Source organism: Eubalaena glacialis, chromosome 8 (assembly GCF_028564815.1).
Source record: "Eubalaena glacialis isolate mEubGla1 chromosome 8, mEubGla1.1.hap2.+ XY, whole genome shotgun sequence".
Taxonomy (NCBI): Eukaryota; Metazoa; Chordata; class Mammalia; order Artiodactyla; family Balaenidae; genus Eubalaena; species Eubalaena glacialis.
In genome coordinates this window covers 2,418,755-2,435,158 of record NC_083723.1, presented here as the reverse complement: position 1 = coordinate 2,435,158, position 16,404 = coordinate 2,418,755, and the positions used below count along the sequence as shown (strand labels likewise).

Genomic DNA, 16,404 nt, shown 5'->3' with positions numbered 1-16,404 from the left:
AGGACTTTGGATACAAGTATAATTCAACACTAAACAATATGTAATAAAAGACCAATTTTCACAAGGTATAAAAATATTTTAAATGAGTTGAGAGATCCTTAAAAATAGTTATAGGAATCCAGACACATTTTTGGTCCTTTAATTGGTTTTCATTTCTGTGCACAAATCCTGTGCTGAGATTTTATATTAAAACTATACTTTTCCTCTCTAATTATCATTTTTCTCTGTAAAAGCTGAAGTTTTTCAAGATACTGTGGGCTTCTTAACCTGTAGTTCACAAACCTCTTAGGAGTCCATGTTTAGAACTGTATTTCAATATAATTGATTTTCTTTTTAGTTTTGTGTACTTTTAGGTATTAAAAAACTTCATTATGAGAGGTGATCACTGACCTGAGTTACTGCTGGCAATCCTTCATATCTTTTCAGTGTAAAACACTGTGAAATAGGGTCAGCAGCTTTTTCCACTGTTGTTTCTTCTGGATCAAGTTTTGGTGGTAGCATCTTGTCCCAAGGAACCATTTCATAAGCCCTATGAAATTATTAAATAATGACATTTTGTGAAAAATACATATTCAGTTGGCATAGTTCTTAACAATATCATATTCTGTGGTAGGAAGAATTCTAAACTGCCCCCCAAGATTCCTGCCCCTGGTGTACATACTGTACATAGTCACCTCCCCTCAAGTGTGGGCAGAGCAAATGTATATGGTAGGGTATCACGCCTATGATAGTTTATATGGCAATTTTATACAGCAAAAAGGGATTGTGCACAGGTAATTAAGGTCCATAATCAGTTGAATTTGAGTTAATCAAAAAAAAAAAAAAAGGCAGATTATCCTAAGTGGTTCTGACCTAAACAGGTGACCCCTAAAAAGAAGCAAGAAAACAGCAGCAGACACACTTCAGTTATCCTTAAACAAATCCTGTGAGTCCTAGAGCTGCGCTGAGCTGAATTCTGCCAACAATCCGAATGATCCTGGGACATGGGGACTCAGCCACTGCTGACATCTTGATTCCAGCCTGAGAAACCCTGAGCATTGAACTCACCGGGGACTTGCTAGCACTTCTGTCTTATGCAAACGTGAGATACTAAATGGGCATGATGTAAAGCTGCCATATTGTGGTAATCTGTTACACAGAAATAGAAAACTAATACATACACTTATATACATCTTACACTTTACCAAAAAAAAATTCATTTGAGCTTTGCAGCAGGGCAAGAAGAACATTAATTTACAAATAAATAAGCTATGGCTTAGAAAACTGAATTTGTTTGCTTAAGGTCACTCAGCCACTGATGGTCGAAGTTAGACCTCTGATCTTGATTACCTGCCACTGAGGAGTCAGTAACAGTCACATGATGTTCACCCCCCTGCTCCCTAAAGCACTTTCTTAGTTTGCCACCCGAGCACTAGGTCTCTGCATTTCCTCCCCCCACCCCCCCCATTGGTTCCCTCCTCTCAGTCCCTTTTGCTGCCCCCCGCCCCTTTTTCTCCTCTTTCTTGATCTACAGATGCCAGGACTCAAGCTCTGTTCTTCTCCTCTGGCTCATGCAGTGCTGGGGCTTGACGTCCCTGCCCCTAAGCCATGACACCCAGACTTGTTCCGCCAGCACAGACCTCTCCCCCAGACTGCAGACCCACAGACCCCGTTGACTACTTGACACATCCACTTGGATGTCTAATGAGCATCTTTATATTCAGCACATCTAAAACTGACCTCTGATCTTTCCCTCCAAACCTGCTCTACCTGCCTTCATCTTGATAAGTGATGGCTTCAGTCCATCCAGCTGCAGAGCCCTAAACCTTGGAATCATTCTCCATGCCTCTTTCTTTCAGACTCACAATCTCCAGTCTGGAAACTGTGTTGACTCTGCTCTCAAAATGTATCCAGAGGCCAGCAGCTGTTACAACTTCCTACCACGCTCCTCCAAAACGCCATTATCTCTGACCTAGATGACAGCAGCAACCTTCTGCCTGGTCTCCCAGCTTCTCCCCTCACCCAATCCACTTTGAACCCAGAAGCCACCATGACTACTTTGATACACAAGTCTGATCTGGCCACTTCACTGCTAACACCCTACTGTTTACAATCTCTTCAAGTGCCCAGCAAGATCTGGTTCCTGGGCACTCCCTGACCTCTTCTTTTGCTACCCCTCTCTTACTGCACTGCAGACCCCTGGCCTTTGCTCTTCCTTAACACCTCAATCACACTTCTGACACAGGGCTTTTGCTCTACGTTCCCTTTGACTGGGAAGTAGTCAATCCAGATATCTGCACATCACTCACTTCCAAGTTCCTGCTCAAATCTCATCGCTCAAGGAGGCCTACCCAGACCTCCTAGTTATTACGGAAGCCTTTTACTCCACACAGGGCACTCTTGATGTTCTTATCCTGTTGTATTTTTTCTCTCCTATTTTTCCATTGACTCATCACCTTCTAAGATATGATCTATTTACTTATTACGTTTGTGGCTTATTGTCCGTCTCCCTTTAGAGTGAGTGCTCATTGGAGGAGTCTTCTATTCACTGGTGAATCTCACAGCCTAGGGCATGGACACATAACAGATACTCTATATGATTTTCGACTGGGTAAAAAAGTTCTCCTTCAAACTTCTCTGCTCTCATTTTCTATGATGCTGTACCCTTATCTCGTCCTCTCTCTCTGAGCCTTTCCTTTATGTTTCGGTTTTATTTTTCTATTAAATATAGGTTTTCTTCCTTTAACTGTTTATTTTAGCAATCAATGTAAGTAAGTAAAGAATTGTGTCTGATAGTCTTTGAATTCCTCACAGGATCCAGGATATTGTGGACACAAAGGAGATGTGTTATTAAAGAAAAAAGAAATACATTTTTAAATCAAATTCTATTGGGGAAAAATGCTTACTTTTGTGTAGAGGACTTGTAAAATGAGTCTTTTGCATTATATTTCTTGTTTGGTTGTAAAAGTGGTTCTCCATCATCCTAGAAGGGGTGAATAATAAGTTTAAAAAGATTAGATGTAAATGAAAATTGCTAATGTTTACTATTCACCATGCTTTTTTTTTTTTTTTAATAAATTTATTTATTTATTTATTTATTTTGGCTGTGTTGGGTCTTCGTTTCTGTGCAAGGGCTTTCTCCAGTTGCGGCGAGCGGGGGCCCTCTTCATCGCGGTGCGCGGGCCTCTCACTGTCGCAGCCTCTCCCGTTGCGGAGCACAGGCTCCAGACGCACAGGCTCAGTAGTTGTGGCTCACGGGCCTAGCCGCTCCGCGGCATGTGGGATCTTCCCAGACCAGGGGCTCGAACCCGTGTCCCCTGCATTGGCAGGCGGATTCTCAACCACTGCGCCACCAGGGAACCCCCCACCACGCTGTCTTTTCCTCTCTTTCTGCATTTTTCTTCTTTCAAAGCACGTCTTGGATCCACCGGATTTAATGCTTTCCTACTTTCCTCTATTGTCTTGGAAATTTACACTGTGTGTGTGTGTGTGTGTGTGTGTGTATACTCCTACTAATTAAATTAAAATTTACAAATATATGTTATTCTACTCATTTCTGATTTTTGGCTTAATTTTTTTAAGATTGAAATGTATGTAATTAATTTTAGACCTTTCTAGTTTTCTAATATAGACACAAAAGACTAATTTTTTCTTCTTAGCACAATTTTAACTCCTTTGTATAAAATTTGATATGTTTCATTTTCAAATTTATCATTCAGTTTAAAACATTTTCTAATTTCTCCTGTGATTTCTTCTTTGACCCATGGATTATTTAGAATTGTGGTGTTTAATTTAAAAATATTTGATTCTTTCCTAGACAGCTTATAGTTATTTATTTTTAATTTAACTCTGTGGTGGTTTGAGAACATATATAGTAAATTACAGTCACTGATTTTTGAATGCTAAAAAAATCTTGCAATCCTGGAATAATCCCCACTTAGTTGTGATGTATCATCCTTTTTATATATTACCAAATTCAATTTAGTAAAATTTTGCTAAGGATTTTTTTGTCTGTTCATATCAGACTAATTTTTGTTGTAATATCTTTTTCATATTTTGGTGACAGGCTTCTTTTGTCCTCAAATATATTATTTGGGTAAAATGATATTATTTCTTCCTTAAATATCTGATCTTACTCATCAGTAGAACTATCTAGCCCTGGAGTTTTTTCTGTAGAAAGTGTTTTGATAATCAATTAAACTATTTAATAGATATAGGGCTACTCAGACTTTCTTATTATGTCAGTTTTGTTGTGTTTTCAAGGAATTTGCTCATCTTAGCTAAGTTGTCAGATTGACTGGCATAAAGTTGTTTATCATATCCTTTATTAAAAAAATAAACTGTATTGAGGTATAATATACTGCAATGAACTAAATACGATAAATGCATACAATTTGATGGGATATTATAGCTGTGTATACCCATGAAAACACAACAAAAAAGATTCAGAGCATTTATATTTTGCAGAAGTATTTCTCATGCCCCTTTGCATCCATATCTCTCCCTGTTCCCAGGCCAGGGCAACAAATGATCTGCTTTTTGTCACTCTATATTGGTTTGCATTTTTAGAGCTTTATTTAAATAGAATCAGTTGGTATGTAATATTTTGTTTCTGGCTACTTTCATTCAGTATAATGATTTTGAGATTCATTCATGTTGTTGCATGTATCAGTAGATTTTTATTGCTGAATACTATTCCATTCTATGACTATGCTACAATTTGTTCATACTTTCACATGCACATGAACATTTGTTTCCACATTTTGGCAATTATGAATAAAGCTGCTTTGAATATTTATGTTCAAGTCATTGTGTGGACATACATTTTTATGTTTCTTTGATTTGGTTGGCTAGGAACTCCAATGTGTAGAGTTCAAATATTGTTTGATTTACTTTTTCATAGATATCTATTGTTAATTTGAGGATAATTTTCAGTTCTCTTCATCAAACTTTTTTCTTTTTTTGCCTATGTTTAGATGAGTATATGACTTTTCTACTCTGATACAGTTAGTTATGTTCACCGATTTCCTAAAGTTAAGCAAATCTTACATTGCTGGGGTAGACTTAACTTTATCATGATGTAGTAACCACGTGCTATATTGCTAGACCCTAAACATGTGTGTGCATCTTCAGTCTTTACCTGATACCTTTTATTACAGATTTCTACCTTAATTCATTTGCAATCAGAGCGTATTTTGTGTATAATTTCAATTATTTTGATTTATTGATTTGTTTTATGTCCCAGAATACAATTTACCTTGGTGAACTCTCTGTGTTAATTGAAAAGAATTCCTATTCTGCTGTTGTTGTGTGGACTATACCAAGTAGGTCAAGGCAGTCAATAATGTTTTTTTATATCTTCTTTTTATATCTTCTCTATCTTCACTTTTTTTTCTGTCTACCTTTTCTATCAGTTACTAAGAATGGAGTGTTTAAATCTCTGATAGTGATTGTGGATCTGCTTTTCAGTTCCATCAGTTTTTGCTTCATGTATCTGAGTTGCGTTATTAGGTCATTTTATAAATTGACCTTCTTTATCATCATGGAATATCTATCTGGTAAAATTTCTTGTTCTGAAATCTACTTCATTTGATATTATTACAGATATTTCTGTTTTCTTTAACTCTTTTTTGTGTAGTATATATTTTCCCATCTTAAACTTTTATCTATTTCTATTTAACACGTTTTTCTTGTAGCCAGAATATAGTTGGGTATTAATTTTTTTTATCCAACACAAAAATTGCTGACTTTAAATTTAATTATATATAGTTAGAGTCACTATAACAATTGACATAATTTGGTTTAAATCTAGCTTTATTTACTATTTGTTTCACCTGCTCCTTTTCCTTTTGCATTACTTTGTTTTGGATTAGTTAAGGTAACTTTTTTCCTCTTTACAATTTAATTTTATCTCTGCCTATTAACTTTCTTTCTTTCTCTCTTTCCTTCCTTCCTTCCTTTCTCTCTCTCTCTCTCTCTTTCTTTCTTTTATCATGGTCACTCTAAGATTTACAATACACGTCTTTAATTCTAGGGTTTACAGTATATTACACCATTTCACAAATGGTGTAAAAATTACAACATATCCCCATTTTCATCCTGACATTCCCTGGGTTACTGTTATACAGTTTACTCCTACATATGCTATAACCTCTAACTACTTGTAATGGTTGTTTCTTTAACAGCCAGTATACTTTAACTAACTTAAAAACAAAACATAGTATTTTATTTTTACCCACATATTTACCATTTCTGTTGATCTCAAATCCACTTCATTGTGGAAACTCAAATTTCCATATACTTTAGTTCTTTCTATCTAAAGAACTTCCTTTATGTCTGCTAGCAATGAATTTTCTCAGCTTGGTTTTTCTGAAAATGTCCTTGTGTGTTTTGACTTTATTTTTGAAACGTGTTATTTCTGGTTAAAGTATTCTTAGTTGATTTTTTTAAAATTTAAAATGTGTCTTCATTTTATTCTGGCTTGCACAGATTCTGACAAGAAACCTACTGTCATTCTTACATGTGTTCCTCTGTACATAATTTTTTTTTCTCTAACTATTTTAGGATTTTCTCTTTATCACTGTTTTTCCACAATGTGATTGATGTGCATGGTTTTATTTATCTTTACTCAGCTTGGCATTGGCTGAATTTTTGGGGTCTGAAGATTTATAATTTTCTTCAGTTAGGAACAATTTGGGCCATTATTTCCCCAAATATTTTTCTCCCACCTTCCTTGTTTCCCTGGAATTCCAATTACATGTATGTTAGACTGCTCCACACTGTCCCACAGCTGACTGATGCTTTATTTGTTAATTTTCTCTCTGTATTTCATGTTCAAGTTTCTACTGCTATGTCTTTAATTTCACTGACCTTTTATTCTGCAGTGTCTAATCTGCTCTTGAAGCTACCCATTTAACTTTCATTTTAGACATGGTGTTTTTCTCTAGAAGTCCTTTTGAGTCTTGTTTGTATGGCCCATTTTCCACATCATCATGGTTGTGGTCTCCTCTACATCCTGAATGTAGGGAACACATTTGTAATAGTTGCTTGACCATATCCCTGTCTGCTTGTTTCTTCATGTCTAGTCACTTCTGTGTCTGGCATTACTGACTTACTTTTTCTCCTGACTGTGGGTAATATTTTTCTTCTCCTTTGCATAAAAATTACTTTTTAATTGAGTTTTGCTTATTTTGGATGTTAGTTTATTGGTTGCTAGAACTTATTTTAATACTTAAATAGTGTTAGATTCTGTTCCAGCACAAAGTTCAGTACTTGAAATCAGTTGGGTGCTTTTGAGGGTTGCTTTTAAGCTTTGTTCATTAAAGTCCAGAGGAAGCTTTAGAGTAGGGCTAACTAAGCCCGACTACAGAGGTGACATCCTTCTGAAGCATCCACCTGACAGCCCATGAACTAAAAAGTTCCTTCCTTCTACTTTGTGGGGACATGGACAGCCTCTGCCTGTTTGAGCTTCAGAAAATGATCATGCCGGTTCTTTACGATAGCTGTTTCCTCAGCTTTGGTAGCTTCCCCTTAAGGAGGCACAGATCAGTGCTCCAAGATCTGCTCATTCTCTCTCCCAGATCTCCAGAGCCCCCTCTCTGTAGCTCCCTCCTCCCTGGTATCCTACTTTGCAAATTCTGCTTGACTTGCCCCTCACCCCCAGAACACCAATCTCTGCTTCCTCAACTGCATGAAAGTGTGAAGCTTTGTATGGATTTCCCTTCCCTGGACTGTGGTTTAGAAACTGTCTCCGGGTAGTAAGCCAGTACGATTGTGGAGTTTACACTGTTCTTATTCCTTCCTCAGAGAGCTCAGTACTTCACTGCCTCTTGTCTAGTGTCTGGAAGCCATTATTTCTCATAATTTGTTCAGTTTTCTACATTATTAAGGCAGGATAGTTGAGTGCATGTTACTCCATCTCCTGTACTTCATTAATTTCTTCTGTTATCTTTTTTCTCGCCTTGTACTATTGTTGGTTTCCTTTGCTGTCCATTTTCTAGCTTTTTGAGAAGGGATTTTCATTCATCAAGAAAGGTGCTACTGGCGTTTAGTGGGGAGAAGCCAGGAATGCTGCTAATCATCCTACACTGCACAAAATCTCCCCCACAACAAAGAATTATCCAGCCCAAAATGTCATTGCGCAAAGTTGAGAAACCCTGGTTTAACATATTATTTCCATTCTATCATTTAGTTTTTCTTCAGGGATTCCAATTATACATATATTCTTTCTTCTTTGCTTATGTTCCTTTTCAACAATTTTCACTCAGATATTTTAAACTAATTCTTCATTCTTCTTCTCTTGGATGGTTTCCTGCCTTTCTTCAATGTCCCCCATTAAATTTTTATTTTAATTAAATCTTATTTAATTTTAGTTTCCTTGGGCTTCATGTAATTAGAAATTAGGTCTTAATTTCTAAATGAATTTTCCTTCATTTATTTCACCTAAAATTTTATTTGTAAATCTTTGAATTTCTTTATGCAGGCAATTTTCATATTCTCAAATGCTTGCTTGAAAATATATAATAAACTTCAGAGTGTTATATTACAATTTTTTTTTATAGTTGATTTGGGGAGGAATTTTCTTCACTAAAGTATTTTGATTCTTGTTTTCTGTTTTATTACAGTTTTCTTTAATTCATTCTGTGAATTTTGTGTGGTTTAATATTTGTAGTTCAATGGTACCCTCTTCTGTCAGTGTAGCAAAGTACAGTTTCTTTAATAAAGTTTTTTCCTTATCTTAGTTGACTGTTACCAGAGGGGTTGTATAATCTCCAATTAAATAATTCTTTTTGCCTTTCAGGATCTTAAATTTTCTTCTTTTCCTTCTTTTTTTTTTTTAACCTTCTTCTCCTACACAATTGATTCCTTTCAGAAACTGCCATCTCAGATCACATGTTCTTTTAACTCCTTCTCTGTAGACTTAGACTTTAGACTTAGACATTATCTATATTTTTAGTCTTAGACTTTGTCTATTTATCCATGGTTTTGACCAATTTTAAGCTGGCTTCTGTCTACCATGTAATTTTTCCAAAGCTGTCCTCATTTACAAAAAAGGGTTTCTGTTGAGATGTTGAGACATGACTTGTTAGGATTTTCTGTTTTCTTTTCTTCTGAACTTGCAGTAATTTGAAATTTAGAATTTCTCTGTCTTCTAGTTATGGTGATGGTAAGGTTTTTGTATACTGTCATTTGTATTCTTCTGCACTGTTTTTGAGGCTATGTGGGGATGCACAGTTTTATGAGGTCTCCATTATATTTGGCTTCCCCAAAGTTATATTTTTTTGTTCTTCTTGATTGACATTGGCAGATATTTATCAATTGTTTTTCAATGAACCGACTTGTGGCATTGGTGTTCTTTTAAAATATATGTTTGTTTTCTCTTTTCTTATTTCTCATTTTAACTTTATTATATCCTCCATTCAACTTAAAAAACTGACTATTTTTTTTTCTCATTTTGAGATGGATGCTTGCTTAGTTCTTAAATTTTCAGGTTTTCTTCTGTTATATTCATTTAAGATGATATATTTTCCTCCAGGCACTGTTATAGTTGCATTCCCACACATGTTGCTACAATAATTCTATTTTATTTTATTATTTTTAGTGATAATTTTTGTTTTTATCCCTTAGAAGTGTGTATACAAGGAAACTAAAAGTAAATGAACACCAACATTTACAATTCCAGATCCCTTTCTTTTTTAGAATTACCAGTAGTCAAATTAATATGAAGAACCGGGAGGAGGCCAGGTAGCAGAAAAATATATAAACTATTGACCTAAATATCTTGACAAGCTATGTAACTATTAGAAAATCACTTATTTCTCTCTGGGTTTGTTTCTTCATCTGTTAAATGAAACTTCAGAATTGTATGATTCTTACTGAAGTAGTTACAGATGAAATTATATGATGCCTGGAATTTTCTTTAAAATAACTGAGTGAGTTTAGGATGGGAGTATAGATTATATAAAATTGGCCAAATAATAACTGCTGAAGGGTACATAGGAGGTCTTTACATTATTGCCTCTACCTTTGTATATGTTTGAAATTTCCCATAAGTTTTAAAATTAATAATATTTTAAGAAGAAACAGTTGATTCTTTGCCTCTCATTTTCACAAACTTTACTGCAAGAGGCAAGTACTATCTGGGAGCTACACACAAAACCAAGATCACAGGCAACATCTTCAAAATGTTAAAAAGAATAAACTATGTTTAATCTGAACAGAGTCGATAATCTTCATATTGGATGTGTACTATTTTTAAAAACTGATGGTCTTGATTTCTTTTTCACAGATCACGAGAACCAGTCCATCCTGACCATGTAAGTGATTTTTTTCTTCTTCTCTGGTTTGTGGTGATTGTCTTAGATATTGACAATGTAAGCTGTAGTTCTGATCTATTCTCTGGTTTCTGTTTGACAGTGGAGAATCTGGGGCAGGAAAGGCTGTGAACACAGAGAAGCGTGTCATCCAGTACTTTGCAACAATTGCAGTTACTGGAGAGAAGAAGGATGAAACTGGCAAAGTGCAGGTGGGTCTGATTGGTGTGTCAGAATCAAGACTGTCAGGGCGCTCAGGAAGCCCAGATGTGAGGACTGCTCTTGGCTTTGCAGGGGACTCTGGAAGATCTAATCGTCAATGCCAATTCCCTGCTGGAGGCCTTTGGCAATGCCAAGACCGTGAGGAATGACAACTCCTCTCGCTTTGTGAGTCTCTGGGTCACAGAGGGTTTTCTCAGGGCTTAAATGCCCAAAAAGGCATGTATGAGTTATTATTCAATCTCTTCTTACTCGTGCACTTCCAGTTTTGTATGTAACATCATCTTTTTCACTTGCAAGGGTAAATTCTTCAGGATCCACTTCAGTACCACAGGGAAACTGGCTTCTGACCTGATCCAAGTCCCTTCTGCCATGTCTGTATCTCCTGTAGTCTGGGGATGATTTGTAACTTGCCCTCTCTCCAGGTTTTCTTCAAAGCTGGCCTCCTGGGTCTTCAGTCAGGGGCCTTCACTGGCTCCAGGCTGGTCCCAACCATGGCGGAATCACTTCTGGCCTTTCCTTCCCTGGAGGCGCACTCCTCCCATGATCGATTTTATTTTTTAAATTGAAGTACAGTTGATGTACAACATTATATAATCTACAGGTGTACAATACAGTGATTCACAATTTTTAAAGGTTATACTCCATTTATAGTTATTGTAAGATTTTGGCTATATTCCTTGTGTTGTACAACATTTTATTATTCAGTTCAAGATATTTTCTAGTTTCCTTTATGATTTCTTCTTTGGCCCATCACTCACTCATAAATACATTTTTATATTTCCAAATGCATGATTTTCTAGGGTGTTTTGACCTGTCATAATAGTCTTGTGGGCAAAGAATATACTTTGTATGACTTAAAATATTTTTAAGTGTATGTGGTAATTTTTGTAAATGGTCCTTGCATAAAGATTTATTTATGTATGTCTATTAGGTTGAGTTGTTAATTGTGCTGTTTTATTCTACTATATCTAGTTCCAGTATATCTCTATGTACTATATTCCCCAGTATCCTGTTGTCCTGTTAATTGGCACACAGTTTATGATGATTCCTATCAGCTTGAGTCATTAGCAAATATTTCAGTGCCTTTGCAGATAAAAATCCATGTTTAGCATAGAGTTCACCCAAATAAACCTAACATTGTTAGTGTTATGTACTACTAACAAATATGAAATCTTTGACAAATCAATTGCTGCTACATCAATATAATTTCTACATCTTTTCTGAAGATTACACATAAACATGGGTAAGAATAAGAGCTGTGTGAGAGATGGAGCAAACAAGCAAATAAAACTAATGGATCTACTGTCAAAAATGAGGCGTGTAGAAATGCAAAATCACATCAATTTTTGATTTCTAAAAAGTATTCTAAATTACAATTGACTACAATTCATTTAAAATATTTTAGATTGTGAGCTTTTCAGCAATTTACAAGATCTTTCACAATTACCTGTTTCCTGTGGGTAATGTATTGATAAAGTTGGTGAGTGATGTGTGGATAAGATTGGTCCTCCTCTAGTTTTAGGGGCAAAGATTCTGAAATCTGTCATTTCCTATTGTTCTTCATCAAGAAGGTAACTAAATCTTTCCTAGCAGGGTCTGAATTTATGTCTCCCCATTTCTGGTGGTTCATATCATTGTTCATCATCATCTTGGTTTATCATGTCATTGGTATCATGGCACAGTCTTTCATTGGAATCTGGATTTTTCTCAAATACACAATCTCTTCCACTTCCTGATTAGTCTTGTAAGCTGCCAGTTCTATGTTATGTAGCTTCAATTTCTTCATGAAATGTTTCAGTTTCCAGGTCCTCAAATTTATCATCTACATCATTTCCTAATAAATATTCATTTTCTAGTAGCTATTCTTCTGCTGGTGCATCTTCTGTCTCTGTTCTCTGAATGTTTTGTGTGTACTATTTCATAAAGAAGTGATTAAATTTGATCTTTGACTTCATCTCTAGTGCTCTTGGAATCTGATTCAATGGGAACCTCTACTAATAAATCTAGATATTTCCTAGATTCTTCTGACAAGACTAATAACATTGAAGGAGATCTCTCTTTATGTCCTGATACTTTAGCATCATTCACATTAAGATCCACCATCACCAACAATATCATGTTTCAATTTCCTAGAATTTCTTCATGTTCAACAAGACCTAACAAAAGATAACAACTGATGCCCAGATTCTAAACAATGCAATTACCATAAACAATGTGAAGAAATAACTTTCAAAAATTTCCTTCTTTCCATTTTTGTGTCTTCTGTGCTTTGTCTGTCTTTTGAGACTCTTGCTGCCATTTTTGTTGGTGCTGGGGCTGACAACAACAGCTGCTACTGCTGCTGTCATGATTGGCTTACTAATAATTAATCCTTAATGTACAGCAGAATATGTGAGGGGATGCCACAGGGAACTCCATAAATAAACAGCAGTGGATATGATAATTGTGTCTTCACATGTTGCTTCTATCCTATTCTCTTACACATCTAGGATTCCAAATAAACATATGTTTTTCTTTTTCACTGTATCCTCTATGATTTTTACTCTCCCTTTGGTATTTTCTATCTTTTTGTAAATTTGTGCATCATCAAGAGTATTTTCCTCTCTTTTATCTACAGTTCTCCAATTCTCTCTTTAATTGTCCGATATGCTACAGCACCCATCTACCTTATTCTTTGCTTATTGTATTTTTCAGTTCTGGTACTACATTTTTCCCATTTTTCTAATTTTGCATTTTATAATTTCTAACTTATTTACAAAAATTTCGAGCTTATCTTTTTTTTCTTTTTGAACATTTTATGCATATTTCCAACGTCTAGAATCAATTTTTGTCTCTCTTTGTTTTCTCTCATTTCCGCTGATTCTCATTCACAGTGTCCTTTCTCTTTATGTGTTTGGTTACTGTTGATTGTGTGTTAAACATTATATTTTAAAAGTTATTGACAGAAATAATTAGAGGCTTAGTAATTAATATACTATCATCCTCCAAAGAAGTTTTATTTGTATGTGTCTGGATTCTGGGAATGATAGCAATAGGATCACCTTAATACCAGTTCAAGACTTGGTTTTCTCTTTTATTGTGAAGCAGCTGTGGTCTGTTCAAGGCTTTTTACTATTGATCTACCCTTACTTCTAAGGTGAAAGCCTTCAGGTGTAGTGGGTGGTTTTCAAAGATCAATTCTAATTTTTGATGTTTTATACCCACGAAGCTAGGAAATGTTCAGTTAAAGTTTAGTTTCCCTTTCCAGAACAGCAAATTCCTGTAAGGCCGAAGTGACCCTAAGTGATGGCTTAAATTTTAGAGTTTCTACCCTCTCATTGGCCCAGTAATTTCTCTCCACCTTATTAGCTTTTTGATATTAAAAAAAATGTTAATCCAGTTGTTTTTCCATTGGAAGGACTGTCCCATGTTACTTAGTTCCCACTACTGGTGGTAAAATATCAAGATTTTGTCATAAAAGTCTAAGCTTATTTTAAATTTAAATAAGTATGCTCTATAAGCTTTTGCAGGACAAGCACAAACTTCAGAATTCTAATTCTACAATAGATATCTAAGTAAAGCATGTAGCCTTGATATAAATTTGTAGCCTTAGATGGAAAAAAAAGGCATTAATGCCTTCAATTCCTTATAATGTTCCCTTTCATTTGCTTTCACAGGACTTACCAGAAGGAGCAATAGACCCTGAAGAGTCTGGAGGTGGAATAAGTGAGACTAACAGATACAAATTTTCTTTACCCTTGTAACCACATTCTGCCTTTTATCTGAATTTAGAATAGCTCAAAACAGGTCAAATCTCCCTCATTTCTAATGCTATAATTTTCTTATAGAGAAAAATGCATAGACAAGGAAAGACATGAAGCCCTGGCATGGGTGGATGGCATCTTGAGTCAAGGAGGCACTGGTGACATTTATTTTGAATGACCTTTTTATTCCATGGCCATATATCCTAGGACATGATTTGTGGGAGGTATGCTCCATTCCTCTTTGTGGTAAAATTAGAAAAGGCAAAGGGAGAGGTGGGGAAAGAGGGAAAAGAAGAAATCAGTCTGAATCTCTAACTACAGATAAATTATCAGGCAGATCAACTTTATGAAGGAGTACATACAAGAGTAACAGAAATGGAAATTGACTCCTTGAAAGCATCCGTATCTTTACTGCTAATAGGCATGGGTTTCTTTTTGGAGTGATGAAAGAGTTCTAAAATTAGATTGTGGCAATGGTTGTACAATTCAGTGAATATCCTAAAAAAAAGAAGAAAACCCCCCACTGAATTGAACACTTCAAATGGGCAAACTTTATGGTGTGTAAAACATACCTCAGTAGAGCTGTTTTTTTTTTTTTAATCCCTTGTCATATCTATGTATTCCTTGGGGAGTCTTCAAGTAATTTAAATGTCACGGGTTTAGAATCTATTAATCCACATAGATTAGACATATTCAGACATATATCTAGGTTTAGACATATATCTAGGTTCAGATATATATCTAGGTTCAGACATATATCTAGGTTTAAAGTTTGTGGTCAAAAGTCAGTTGCTTAACATCACAGGACTTCGGATTTCTCAAATAATATGGGGATAACAACACTGTCTTGTCCAGAAGCAGGGACTCAAGCACAATTTTTGTTCAATTAATACATGGTGGGAGTGCTCTAGGTGAAGTGTAGGATACGACAAGGAAAAGACACTAGTGGGAATGTGGTTTCAGCTGAAGTCTAGCTTTATTCTGTTTCTTCAAGGAAGTCAGTCATTAGCCAAAGCCTGAGTGGTCAGTGTGGGAGGGTGCAGTGTCCAGCTGGCAGCTGGCAGACATTTAGTGGCCATTGCCCACTGCCACTGGGGAGGGTGCACTTGCCAGCAGAGGGGCCTGTGTTGGGCACTACCATCATCTATTACTCATTCCTCTTCCATAGTACTGTTCTGTTGTAGGGATGCACAGACATGCATAATATACAATGACTGTGAACTTCTACACAGTGCCTGGCACATAAGGAGTACTTTATAAATGGTAGCTATTTTTTTTTTAAACTTTTTATTTTATATTTGGAGTATCGTTGATTAGCAATGTTGTGTTAGCTTCAGATGTACAGCAAAGTGATTCAGTTATACATATACATGTATCTATTCTTTATCAAATTCTTTTCCCATTTAGGTTGTAACATAATATTGAGCAGAGTTCCCTGTGCTGTACAGTAGGTCCTTATTGGTTACCTATTTTAAATATAGCAGTGTGTACACGTCAATCCCAAACTTCCTAACTATTCTTCCCACTCCCCACCCTTCCCCTCTGGTAACCATAAGTTTGTTCTCTAAGTCTGTGAGTCTGCTTCTGTTTTGTAAATAAGTTCATTTGTATCTTTTTTTTTTTTTTTTTTTTTAGATTCTGCATATAAGCAATATCATATGATATTTCTCTTTCTCTATCTGACTTACTTCACTCAGTATGCGTAGCTATTTTTTACAGGGCATAAAATATCAAATACACAGACAAGGAAATAAATTGATTACAAATACTACATAACGCTATGCAGTAAGAAAATCTTACGGTACATGTTGCTTCCTCATCAAATGTATATAGGTGATTTACTGAGTATTCTTCATGATGAGGTTGTAAGGCAGTAACTTTCAGTGGGCTTGTCCAACCTGAAAACAAAAATGTATGTGCTTTGGGTACATATGTACGAAATACAAACGTACACAATGCAATAGGAATTTCTTCTTCCACCAGATATACTTCCTACTAGAAAGCTAAACTGCGTGGTATTGATTTTTCCATGGATTATCTAACAATTTTTCTCAGCAGTGAGAACAGAAGCGCTCTGGAATTTATGTGTTAGATTAATTAGTGTACAATTATTTGTTATTTATTATTTATTATTGGAAGAGATCTCT

At 35.6% G+C, this 16,404-nt stretch overlaps 1 protein-coding gene and 1 pseudogene across 1 annotated transcript in view; both read right to left on the bottom strand.

The window, feature by feature from the left end:
- SPMIP7 (sperm microtubule inner protein 7) overlaps positions 1-16,404 on the bottom strand; it is a 54,526-nt gene that overhangs the window by 28,903 nt on the left and 9,219 nt on the right. The window contains exons 3-5 of the mRNA XM_061199027.1: positions 16,058-16,155; positions 2,886-2,962; positions 391-529 (exon numbers count right to left, since the gene is read on the bottom strand). Of these exons, the coding sequence (XP_061055010.1) occupies positions 391-529; positions 2,886-2,962; positions 16,058-16,155 (314 nt within the window). The remainder of the gene's footprint in view (positions 1-390; positions 530-2,885; positions 2,963-16,057; positions 16,156-16,404) is intronic.
- On the bottom strand, positions 12,146-12,862 carry LOC133096705 (aspartyl/asparaginyl beta-hydroxylase-like; annotated as a pseudogene).